Source organism: Pan troglodytes, chromosome 20 (assembly GCF_028858775.2).
Source record: "Pan troglodytes isolate AG18354 chromosome 20, NHGRI_mPanTro3-v2.0_pri, whole genome shotgun sequence".
Lineage (NCBI taxonomy): Eukaryota > Metazoa > Chordata > Mammalia > Primates > Hominidae > Pan > Pan troglodytes.
Genome location: NC_072418.2, coordinates 38361124 through 38373698, shown reverse-complemented (window position 1 = coordinate 38373698; position 12575 = coordinate 38361124). Strand labels below are relative to the sequence as shown.

At 50.7% G+C, this 12575-nt stretch overlaps 2 protein-coding genes across 2 annotated transcripts; both read left to right on the top strand.

Annotated features, from left to right (window-relative positions):
- Window positions 1-802: 802 nt before the first annotated feature.
- FAM187B (family with sequence similarity 187 member B) lies at window positions 803-5590 on the top strand. The gene is made up of 2 exons (XM_524220.6): window positions 803-2358; window positions 5105-5590. Exons 1-2 carry the CDS (start codon window positions 1637-1639, stop codon window positions 5490-5492), a joined length of 1110 nt encoding a protein of 369 aa, XP_524220.4. The 5' UTR covers window positions 803-1636; the 3' UTR covers window positions 5493-5590.
- Window positions 5591-11042: 5452 nt separating this feature from the next.
- On the top strand, window positions 11043-11559 carry LOC744737 (small ribosomal subunit protein eS25-like). Its single transcript, XM_054673296.2, has one exon. The coding sequence runs from the start codon at window positions 11119-11121 to the stop codon at window positions 11494-11496; it is 378 nt and encodes a 125-aa protein (XP_054529271.1). The 5' UTR covers window positions 11043-11118; the 3' UTR covers window positions 11497-11559.
- Window positions 11560-12575: the final 1016 nt, after the last annotated feature.

The following is a 12575-nucleotide window of genomic DNA, read 5'->3' as shown; positions in this document are numbered from 1 at the left end:
ATAAGGTGATGCAAGTCTCATAGAAATCTTCCATCTTTTTCTATGTTGGGAAAAGTTTGGAAGATCGTTTAATTTATTTATTTTATTTTATTTTATTTTTGAGGCAGGGTCTCTGTCACCCAGACTGGAGTGCAGTGGCGCAATCTGCACTCACTGCAACCTCTGCCTCCTGGGTTCAAGCTATTCTTCTGCCTCGGCCACCTGAGTAGCTGGGATTACAGGTGCCCGACACCATGCCTGGCTAATTTTTTGTATTTTTAGTAGAGATGGGGTTTCACCGTGTTGGCCAGGCTGGCCTCGAATTCCTGACCTCAAGTGATTCTCCCATCTTGGCCACCCAAAGTGCTGGCAAGTGCTGGCATTACAGGTGTGAGCCACCGCCTGAGAAGGTGTTTAGAAAAGGGGATGGAAGGAAAGGGAGCAACTGAGAAAAATATCTGTTGAAGATGTATTGAGTCATGCAGATGGCTGAGGGAAGAGACGGGGGACCAGCACGTGCAATGGTTCTGGGGCAAGAGCCCCTCTGCCTGCCTGACAGATTCAGGGAACAGCGGGAGGCCAGCGTGGTTGGAAGGTAGGGAGTAGGGGGAAAGGTGCAGGAGGTCAGAACAGTAACCAGAGATAAATTTTTTAAAATTTTTATTATTTTTTTTGAGATGGAGTTTCACGCTTGTCACCCAGGCTGGAGTGCAGTCGTGCGATCTCGGCTCACTGCAACCTCCGTCTCCCAGGTTCAAGTGATTCTCCTGCCTCAGCCTCCTGAGTAGCTGGGATTACAGATGCCCGCCACCACACCCAGCTATTTAGTAGAGACGGGGTTTCACCACGTTGGCCAGGCTGGTCTTGAACTCCTGACCTCAGGTGATCCGCCCGCCTCAGCCTCCCAAAAGTGCTGGGATTACAGGCTTGAGCCACCGAGCCCAGCCCGAGAGGATTTGTTTACTGCTTTATCCCCAGTGCTAAGAAGTGTGCCCAGAACATAGCAAGAGTTCAGGAAATATGTGTTGAGTGTTCACATGTGACACCTTCATGCTCTTATTTCATCCCTGGGAATGTAGTCTCACCCCTGGGAAAGGAAGAGGGGCAGGTAGTAGAGAAAACTCTGAATAGACAAATTAAGTTTGCTCCTTTCCCAGCAAAATGGAGGGCTTGGAATAGAAATTAAATATGGTCAGCGGGTACAGTGGCTCACGCCTGTAATCCCAACACTTTGGGAGGCCAAGGTGGGAGGATGGCTTGAAGCCAGGAGTTCGAGACCAGCTTGGGCAACATAACAAGACCCCCGTCTCTACAGAAAAAAATTTAAACTAGCTGGGCATGGTTAGCATGCACCTGAAGTCCCAGCTACTCAAGAGGCTGAGGTGAGAGGATTACTTGATTCCAGGAGTTTGAGGCTGTAGTGAGCTGTGATTGCAGCACTGCCTTCCAGCCTGGGTAAAAGAGCGAGTCCTTGTCTAAAAAAAAAAAAAAGAAAAACAGTGTTGTCAGCTTGTCACAAAACAAAAGGGGATGGTGACCTCACACACACATGTGGTAGCTGCAATTCATCCCACTGCCCAGGGCTGAGGCCAGAGTTCATGGGTGACCTCACAATTTTTGGGGTGGCACCAGCCCACTGCCACAGCCCCAGTCCACTATGCCACCCATGCTGCGGCTGCTGCTCCACTTTGCTGCCCCGGCACTGGGGTTCTACTTTTCCATCAGCTGCCCCAGTGGTAAGCAGTGCCAACAGGCCCTACTCTCAGGCAATGATATTCTCCTGTATTGCAACTCCTCGGGGGCGCACTGGTACTATTTATTCACACAAGGCAAGAAGGGCAGGCTCACCAGCCTCACCAATATTTCCAATATGGAAATAATGCCCGAGGGCAGCCTTCTTATAAAAGATCCATTGCCCTCCCAGATGGGCCTCTACCACTGCTGGAACAAGAATGGCCGCCAAGTGGTGCAGTATGAAATTGACTTTCAGGATGTCACCACCCTGCATATAACACACAAGGACCTGGGGCAGAGGCCCCTGCTGAACGAGACCCTGCATTTGGGCAGCAGACAGCTCATTTTTACCCGGTGGGAGCCCTGGCAGGACTGCAACCGCTGTGAGGAGCCGGGCGAGCGTAAACGCCTGGGGTACTGCTACATTGAGGAGCCTCTGGAGGAAGCCATGCCCTGCTGGCTCTATCTGGGAGAGGTGCTGGTGTGGTCTAGCCGCTTGCGGCCTGAGCTGCAGGTGGAAGCCTGCCACGTCCAGTGCACCAATAACACACAGTTAAGGGTGGATTACGTCATTTTTGACAACTTCAGGCTCGATGAGAAGACAGAATTTGTGTGGCTCGACTGTCCCTTAGGATCCATGTACAGGTGATGGAATCCCTGCCTCTGGCCCCTACCCAGATTCTTCCGGTCAGGGGATCCTTCCTGGTAATATGTGCAGAGGGATGAGTGGGCGTTCTTTGCAGTTCAGCCACGTAGTGGTCATCAGGACAGTGCCAGGCCCTGCTCTTAAACAGTCCGAGGGGGACACAGCCCAGGGTGGTGCGAGCCGGGATGGGAGAAGCCCAGGCAGACAGATGGGGCTGTGACGGGGGAAGCCCAGGAAGCTTAGGGGTTCCAACAGGCCCCTGCTTCATCTGGAAAGGTCAGTGAGACCCTGGAGGGGAGGCTGGTGCCCCCGGGGCTTCCCATCAAGGCCTGCCTCCCAGAACTCACACTCATCTTCTTACTTCCTGCCAGGAGCCTCTGGAAAATACCCCATTCCCCTCCTCTCCCCCAGTCCACCTGCCCCTTAATAAGAAATGCAGGCTGGGCGCGGTGGCTCATGCCTGTAATCCCAGCACTTTGGGAGGCCGAGGTGGGTGGATCACCTGAGGTCAGGAGTTCGAGACCAGCCTGGCCAACATGGTGAAACCCCGTCTCTACTAGAAATACAAAAATTAGCCAGGTATGGTGGCACGTGCCTGTAATCCCAGCTACTCAGGAGGCTGACGCAGGAGAATCACTTGAACCCGGGATGCGGAGGTTGCAGTGAGCCGAGATCACACCACTGCACTCCAGCCTGGGCAACATCACGAGACAACTCTGACTCAAAAAACAAAAAAACAAAAAAACCCCAGAAATCCATTGTCTCACCCTTCTGGAGGCCGTAAGTCTGAAATCAAGGTGTCAGTAGAACCACGCTCCCTCTCAGTCCCTCTGAGTGAGCTGGGCAGAATCCTTCCTTTTTCTAGCTTCTGGATGCAGTCAGAGATCCCGGTCTTCTCTGGCTTGTGGCTGCTTCTCTCCAATGCCCGCCTCCATCATCGCTTGGCATTCTTCCTGGGTGTCTGTGTCCCTGTCTCTCTTTTCCTTTTCTTAAAAGGACACCGGTCAGATGGGATTGAGGGCCCACCTTATTCCAATATGCTCTCATCTCAACTGATTATATCTGCAATGATCCAATTTCCAAATAAGGTTACATTCTGAGGTTCTGGGAAGGACATGCATTTTGCGGGGGCCACTGTCTAACTCAGTGCAGAGGTCTTGCCAGCCCCCGGCCACACGGGGTCATTGTGATGTGTTAAGGGGACTAAAGACTGTAGAGTGCCTGCCATAGCATTCAATAAGAAGTTCCACAATGTACCTAGCTGGGAATGCAAGCTTTTATGATATTGTCTGTGGAGTATCCTCTCTGTTCTTCCACCACGCTGGGTGTGTCGGTGCCTGATTCAGTTCTCCACTAAACACGTGTTCACTGCATATTTATATGCCAAGCTCCATTCTAGGGACCTGGGAAACAGTGAAGAACACAACCAACAGAGATTCTTGCCTTTGTGGCGCATAAATATATAGTTTTATTATTATTATTGTTATTATTATTAGAGACAGGGTCTTGCTCTGTCACCCTGGCTGGAGTACAGTGGCACAATCACAGCTCACTGCAGCCTTAATTCCCCGGGCTCAGGTGATTCTCCCATCTCAGCCTCCACAGTAGCTGGGACTACAGACATGCACTACCACACTCGGCTAAGTTTTTAAGTTTTGTAGAGATGAGGTCTCACTTTGTTGCCCAGGCTGAGCCCAAACTCCTGGGCTCAAGTGATCCTCCCACATCGGCCTCCCAAAGTGCTGGGATTACAAACCTGAGCCACTGTGCCCGACCTATAGTATTTTGGATGGTGACGGAGCAGGAAGGGATGCTGGGAATAGGGGAGGTTAAAAGTTTCAAGTGGTGGGGTCAGGGAAGGCTCCTCTGAGAAGCTGCCATTTCAGCCCAGACTGAAAGGAGGCGAGGAAGCCCTGGGGACAGAGGGAACATCCAGGGCCAAGGCTGCACCCAGCATGTCAGAGGAACATCTAGGAGAGCAGCGTGGCTGGGCAGAGTGAGTAAAGGGGAGAGTGAAGGAGATGAGACCAGACAGGCAAAGGCAGGTGGACAAATCATTTCAGGAGTGCCCTTGCTAACTCCTCCAAATAACCTTATGAGGTACAATCATTACTCTCCATTTTTTTTGGTTTGTTGTTTTCTTTTTTGGGACAGGGTCTTGCTCTGTCACCCAGGCTGGAGTGCAGTGCTGTGACTGGCTCACTGCAGCCTCAACCTCCTGGGCTCAAGTAATCCTCCCACCTCAGCCTCCTGAGCAGCTAGGACCACAGGCACATGTCACCACGTCCAGCTAATTTTTTAAATTTTTGCAGACATGGGTTCTTGCTTTGTTGTCCAGGCTGGTCCTGAACTCCTGGGCTCAAGCCATCCTCCTTGCCTTTGCCTCTGAAAGTGTTGGGATTACAGGTGTGAGTCACCAAGCCTGGTCTAGACTCTTATTTTTACATGAAGAAATGGAAGTTCGAAGAGCTGGAGGCATTTGCCCAGGTCACCCAGCCAGTAAGGGGTGGGGCCAGTAAGGGGTGGAGCCAGGAAGGGGGGAGCCAGTAAGGGGTGGGGCCAGTAACTGGTGGAGCCCTGGGAGCCCCCAGCTGTGCCTCCTCCACCCCACTGTTGACGGCTGCACAGTGCTCCGTGGGGGGTGGCGAGGAGGGGGACTGGGCGGTGCTTTATTTTCTGTTCCTCAGGGAGATGTCGGTCCCTCCTTTCTCCCTGGCCCTGCACCTGACCTTGTCCTCCTCGCAGGCCCGTCAACTGGCGTGCCAACGACACCCCCCTGACGTGGGAGAGCCAGCTCTCCGGCCAGGACTTCACCACCTTTCTGGACCCCTCCACCGGCGGCAGGCAGCTGCAGGTTTTCCAGCCGGCCGTCTACAAGTGCTTCGTGCAGCAGGAGCTCGTGGCCCAGTTCAAACCCGCCGCCAGTCTGGAGACGCTGGAGGCTCAGTGGAGAGAGAACGATGCCCAGTGGCGGGAGGCAAGGAAGGCCCTGCGGGGCAGGGCGGACTCCGTGCTCAAGGGGCTGAAGCTGGTGCTGCTCGTGGTCACCGTCCTGGCCCTGCTGGGGGCGCTGCTCAAGTTCATCCACCCTTCCCCGGGCAGGAGAAGCACACAGGTGCTGGTGGTGAAATAAAGTGAGCCCCCGGTGCACAAGCGGACCCGGCCTCCGGTTCTCTCTTAGCCACAGCCGCCCCTTCTGTCACTTCCGCCCCCGTGCCCCATAGCCCAGGGTGACCGAGCTCTTCCCTGGGTCAGGTGCTGCTCTGTTAACTCATTAGTAATTTCCATAGAACAGATGAGGAAACTGAGGCTGGGGATTCTAGTTCAAACCAGGTTGCCTGGCCCAAGCCCTGTGTTCTTCAGAAGGAGGGAGAGATGGAACCAGGCCATTCTTGGGGTGTCTCCCTAAAGGTGGTAACTCATAGCCTCCTCACTCACCCCATTCCCCCAACTACAAGATGGGGGATATGAGCAGGACACCTCTAGGCTCCCCAGATCTGCCCTGGGCCCTGCTGTCTTTTCCTGCCCGTCCCTTGCCCACCCTCCCCACTGTGCCCAGGACTTCAGGCCCAGCCACCACTCCCCAAGTCAGAGGCACTGCCAGATACGCGCCACTTTTCCAGGCTCTTGCGGTGGAGTGAGGCCCCTCAGGCCCTTGGAAGGGGAGACAGGCCCTTTTGCTGGTACAAGGTGCCAGGCCTGGCTCAGCTGACCTGCAGGAATCACCAGGCCTGACTGTTCCCAGAAATCACACACTGTTCAGCAGAGTGCAAGAGTGAAAAATAATTCATGCCATTAAAATTCATTGCCCTAATAGTGCAGTGAAGCCTTGACTGGACAGAGATGAAACTCTCCCAGAACAGAACCTCTGCCCCTAGGATAGGGCAGGGCTCATCCTTCGTGTACCAGACACTGTTGCCAAAACACTTAAGGCTTCATGTGGTGCCCAGATGCTCAAAGATTCCTGCAGAATGAGGGAGCGTTCCCTGAGAACTAAAGAGGCCTCCCTGGGAACCAGAGGTAGACAATAATAATGATAATCATAGCAAACATTTGGGGACTTCCTGGTGAGGTCAAAACTCAAACCCTTCGTAAGTGCTATGTCCCCACGATCACCCAAGAGGCTGGTGCTACTGTTAACCTTGTTTTGCAGCTGAGAACATCAAGACTCAGAAGCTTCAAGCAACTTGCCTGAGGTCACACAGTGAGCTTGGGAAGGGGCCAGTGGTTGGAAGGTGAAAGGAGACCTGAAGCGCCCACCCCAGGTCCCAGGGAGCCCCCCAGTGCCTGCACCCATAGAAGCCCCCATTGTATGGAAGCTGGAGGTGGGACAGAGAGAGTCAAGCATGGGTCCCACACTCAAGGGGTTTGTTCTTCACAGCACTGAAGTCTCACAACCCATAGCAGAGGCTGTCAGTGCCCCAGTGCTCCAAGGCTGTCAGGGCAGCTCCTAAGGTGACCCCAGTGACTTCCCACCTCCTGGTGTCCATGCCTTGTATGATCCCCTCCCCTCCAGTGTGGACAGACCTGTGACCTTGCATCTAACCAATAGCACACAATAAAGGTGTTGAGCTGTCACTCCCTAGCTTGCCTTATGTTATCTAAGACTCTGTCTTAGAAGATCAGAGGGAGGGAGCCTTGCTGGCTTGATGAAGTAAGCAGCCACATTGAGGAAGTCCACATGGTAGGGAGCTGTGGGTGGCCTCCAGGAGATGCAAGTGGCCTCTAGGACCTGAGGGAGGCTCCCAGTTGACAGCAAGCAAAAGGCCAGGACCCTCAGTCACACAGCCAGAGAGAAACGAACTCTGCCAATAACCCGGATGAACTCAGAAGTAGATTCATCCCCAGTCGAGCCTCCAGATGAAAGTGCAGCCTGATCTGTGTCTGACAGCAGCCTTCTGAGACCTCAGATGGAGGGCTCAGCTAAGCTGTGCCTGGACTCCTGATCCACAGAAACTGTGAGATCATAGACGTTGTTTTAAGCCACTAAATTTCTGGCAATCTGCTTTGCAGCAACAGACAACAAATACACTCACCCATATCCCTGAAAAGACCTGGAAGTCCCCTGCAGCTTTAGCAGTCATGGGCATGATTCCAGTGGGTGCCAGGGGTTTCCTAACTCATACCAGAAGCCTGCTGGGCCACTCATGGAGCAGGCTAGAAGCTGGGCGGTTGACACCCCAGGAGCAGTCCTTAACCTCGAGGGACGGGAACGGGAGCACCCAGCTTCCTCACCCCTGTAAGGCACACTCTACACATCCTCTTGCAGGTCCCCAGGGGTAACATTCACAGGTGCTGGGGATTAGAGTGACATCTTCGGGAGGCGTTATTCAGCCTACCCCAAGCAGTTGCAGGCACAGGCAGCATATATAAGGGCTCTGGGGCTGGGTGTCTACTTGGTGGACGGAGCTGATTAGGACAGGAAGGCAACTGTGGAGAGAACATCAAGGAGGTCACCAGGGCCGAGAGTGTGTGGGACTCTGTAGGCCAGGGTAGCAGCTGTGGGCTTTATTTGAAATGAAATGGGAGCCACGTGAGGGTTTTGAGCAGTGGAGAGACATGACCTGATGTCCACTTAAAATGGCGATTCTCCTGAGGTCAGGAGTTCGAGACCAGCCTTGCCAACACTGTGAAAACCCATCTATATGAAAAATACAAAAATTAGCCAGGCGTGGTGGCGGGGCTGTAATTCCAGCACTTGGGAGGCTGAGACATGAGAATTGTTTGAACCCAGGAGACAGAGGTTGCAGTGAGCCGAGATTGCACCACTGTACTCCAGCCTGGCCAACAAAGACAGACTTCATCTCAAAAAAAAAAGTGATTCTGACAAGGTGGGGTTCCTTACAGGGGTAAGGGTGGGTTGCCCCCCCAGGTTGCAGCAGGGAGTAGCAGCCGCTTTGCGTGTGGCCAGCTGTACAATGAGAAACTTTCCTCACCAAGCAGGAGACATGGTCAGGCCCAGCCCTCCCACCCTCCCCTGCACAACAGAGTACAGCGTAAGACAAAATACGCCCCAGATTCCATTTTTAACCATCCTATTCTTCCCTCTTCCTTTTCTTATTGTAATTTTTTAACTTCTTAGGCCTATGTTTTTGGGGAAAAAAATAATTGCTTATAAATGCAATTCCAGTACTTAGCCTTGCTATACGGCTCTTCTACTCTGCCAGAGAAAGAAAAAGAGAAAATATTCCCTTTCTTTCTAAAGCTGTCACCTTAGAACAAATTGTCGATATCACCTTAGAACAAATTGTCACCTTAGAACAAATTGTCACCTTAGAACAAATTGTATAAAGGCCTGGTGAGTGGAGCATGGAGTGGGTTCCCCTCATCCCTTGGCTGGACATGTTGGACAGTGCTCAACTTGTACAACTCCACATGACAACCCCGAACACAGATACTTTCTGCATCATAAAATTGTCTTGGCAGGCCAGGCACAGTGGCTCACATCTGTAATTCCAGCACTTTGAGAGGCTGAGGCAGGCAGATCACGAGGTCAGGAGTTCGAGACCAGCCTGGCCAGCATGGTTAAACCCTGCCTCTACTAAAAATACAAGAGTTGGCCAGGTGTGGTGGCATATGCCTGTAATCCCTGCTACTGGGGAGACTGAGGCAGGAGAATCACTTGAACCCAGGAGGTGGAGGTTGCAGTGAGCCAAGATTGCACCACTGCATTCCACCCTGGGCAACAGAGCAAGTCTCCATTTCAAAAAAAAAATTGTCTTGGCAAATCCTACTGCTATTGAAGGAGTCTCATTTGTTACTCTGTGTTAGTCAGTATAGGATAGGCTCCACTGCAGCAATAAATACACTCCAGAATAAAACACAGAGGTTTATTTCCTGCTTACATTAGTATCAAGCAAAAGGGGCTTGCTGCCAGATGCACAACAAGCCAATACTATGGCATGAGGTTTTTGAGAAAATAAAAGCTTTATATTGCAGGTTAACTTCTAAGGAGACAGGAGTCCCACTGAAATCTGTCTCCCTATGCTGGCTTTAAGGCAGTAATTTTACCAGGAAAGGTTCAGGGGGTGGATTCTGGGATTAGCTGGTGATTGGTGGAAGCCAAGGGGAGGTCTGGAAAGTCCTCAGGCATGCATAGTTCTCTCTCATGCCTCCTTAGGGGGTCCCATGTGCAAACTTGACGGGTTAGTATGAAACTTTGGGCTGCGACTTCAGCAAACTGGTTCTGCACAGACTCCACTTAGCCATATTGTTTCCAATTGATTTCAGCCAGTTCTTTTATCTCATAAGTGGAGGGAGTGGTTCACATTTCCGCAAGTTGTTTCTTATCTGCCATCCTGCAAACTCAAGAATTTCTGTTAGTTACTGATTTCTTTAACTCTTTGGGGCATGGTTTCAACCTCATAGTCTCAGCTCAGGTGGCTTTCTTTCACTTGATTCAGATAACTCAGGAATGCAGGCTGCCATCTGAAGTACTGGCTTCCAAGGTCACCACACAATGAACAGAGAGAACATGGAACTGAGTATGAAGGATAGAGCTGGGCCTAGAAGTGTCATCTGTTTTGTCCACTGGCCAGAACATTTCGTTGGCCAGAACGCAGTCACATGACCCCTCCTCAACTGCAAAGCAAGCTGGGAAATATGGCTGCCTGTGTGCCCAGGAAGAGGAGGTAAATTGTTGGCCATCTGGCCGATTAACGCCCAGGTGGGGATTCAGAAATTGTGGCCATGTCCTGTGAAAGCAATTCTAACCACTAAATAAAAAAGAATCTGTAATTCTGATTCCTTGTACAAATAATTTGTTGACCTGAGAATAATATGGACTTCTCTGAATTCCTAAAACTTGTATATACTTATCATTTCCTTGTTCAGACATAAGAAGTTCATTGGCATCTATTAATACCTCTTTACAGGCAGGGTGCGGTGGCTCACACCTGTAATCTCAGCACTTTGGGAGACTGAGGCCGGTGGATCACCTGAGGTCAGGAGTTGGAGACCAGCCTGGCCAACATGGCGAAACCCCGTCTCTCTTAAAAATACGAAAAATTAGTCAGGCATGGTGGTGGGTGCCTGTAACCCCAGCTACTTGGGAGGCTGAAGCAGGAGAATTGCTTGAACCCAGGAGGTGGAGGTTGCAGTGAGCCGAGATCACACCATTGCACTCCAGACTGGTCAACAGAGTGAGACTCTGTCTCAAAAAGAAAACCTCTTTACTGCACGATGGACGACTGCTCGCTTTTCCCTTTTCCTTGCACCACACATGCTCCTTCCAACTCCAATCAAACTGGTTGCATAAGCTGTTTCTACTCATTACTCTCCTCACTATATGCTGTGCCCTCCAACCTAGAAAACTCTTACTTTCCCCTTCTCTTAGTTAACTGCTCTTATACTTCAAGCATCATTGCCTCATGGAAGTCTTCCCATCACACATATGCTTTCAGAATGGTCATTAGTGCTGCTGCCTGAATCCCCCTGGCTCTCTCCCTTCCAAGCATAGGACAGAATGCCATTTCTGGTCCTCCTTATGGTTGGGTGGGGCCTTGCAACTAGCTCTGGCCAATGAAGTGTGGGCAGAAGTAATACAGTCACTTCTAGGCCAGAGCACTTAATTGCCTGGGCAAAGATACTCTAGGATTCTCTTTCCCTCTGCACAGAGCCCATAATTCTTGAGGTGGAGACCATTCTGCCAGCCTGGATTGAAAAGGAGGAGAAGCTTTTTTTTTTTTTCTTTTCTTTTTTTTTTTTGTCCGACATCTTGGCGAGGCTGCGGTGTCTGCTGCTACTCTCCGAGCTTCGCAATGCCGCCCAAGGACGACAAGAAGAAGAAGGACGCTGGAAAGTCGGCCAAGAAAGACAAAGACCCAGTGAACAAATCCGGGGCCAAGGCCAAAAAGAAGAAGTGGTCCAAAGGCAAAGTTCGGGACAAGCTCAATAACTTAGTCTTGTTTGACAAAGCTACCTATGACAAACTCTGTAAGGAAGTTCCCAACTATAAACTTATAACCCCAGCTGTGGTCTCTGAGAGACTGAAGATTCGAGGCTCCCTGGCCAGGGCAGCCCTTCAGGAGCTCCTTAGTAGAGGACTTATCAAACTGGTTTCAAAGCACAGAGCTCAAGTAATTTACACCAGAAATACCAAGGGTGGAGATGCTTCAGCTGCTGGTGAAGATGCATGAATAGGTCCAACCAGCTGTACATTTGGAAAAATAAAACTTTATTAAATCAAAAAAAAAAAAAAAAGAAAAGGAGGAGAAGTGAAACTAACCTACAATAGATGTGACAGATAAAAAGTAAACTTTTGTTATTATAAGGTGCTAAGACTTAGGGGATGTTTGTTACCACAGCATAACCCAGCCTATTCTGACTGATACATTCTCCTTCCAAAACACTTTTCTCTTTTGCAATTTTTCACTGTTTCTGTCACTATCAGATTAGTATTTTTCTTTAAGCTACTAATTGAGAGCTCCATGAGGTCAGGAATTTGTGGTTGTTGTTCTCCATTGTATCCCCAGATTCTGAAAGAGCTGGAATAACGTAAGACCTCAATAAATGTAAACTGAAGGGCTGGGCGTGGTGGCTCATGCCTGTAATCCCAGCACTTTGGGAGGCCAAGGTGGGTAGATCACCTGAGGTCGGGAGTTCCAGACCAGCCTGGCCAACATGGTGAAACCCTGTCTCTACTAAAAATACAAAAATTAGCTGGGCGTGGTGGCACAGGCCTGCAATCCCAGCTACTCAGAAGGCTGGGGCATGAGAATTGCTTGAACCCGGGAGGCGGAGGTTGCAGTGAGCTGAGATGGCGCCATTGCACTCCAGCCTGGGTGACAGAGTGAGACTCTAAAAAAATAAAAAATAAAAAAATACTAAACTGAAGGAAGAAATGATTGAGCAAGATTCCTGGGAGGTAGGTATAATTATCCTTATTTTACAGGGATAAAATGGAAGGTTGGAATGGTTGCATTGATTGCTCAATATCACATGTCAGGTAAACGGCAGAGATTGGATCATAACCCAGGTCTAACTGAATCCAGAGCTTGTTACAACAATGTGCTGCTACCTGTTCTGAATCGGTAGGTCTCAGGTTACCAGGTCTCGGTTCTTATTCCCAAGGGTTTTTGTTCTGCCTCCAAGGAATGTCTCTGTGTTGGTGATATTAAGGGCTAAGAGGCTGGGGACCTATGGGCCGTTGGGAGGCCACACTAAAATGACCCACAGCTGGCCAGGTGTGGTGGCTCACGCCTGTAATCCCAGCACA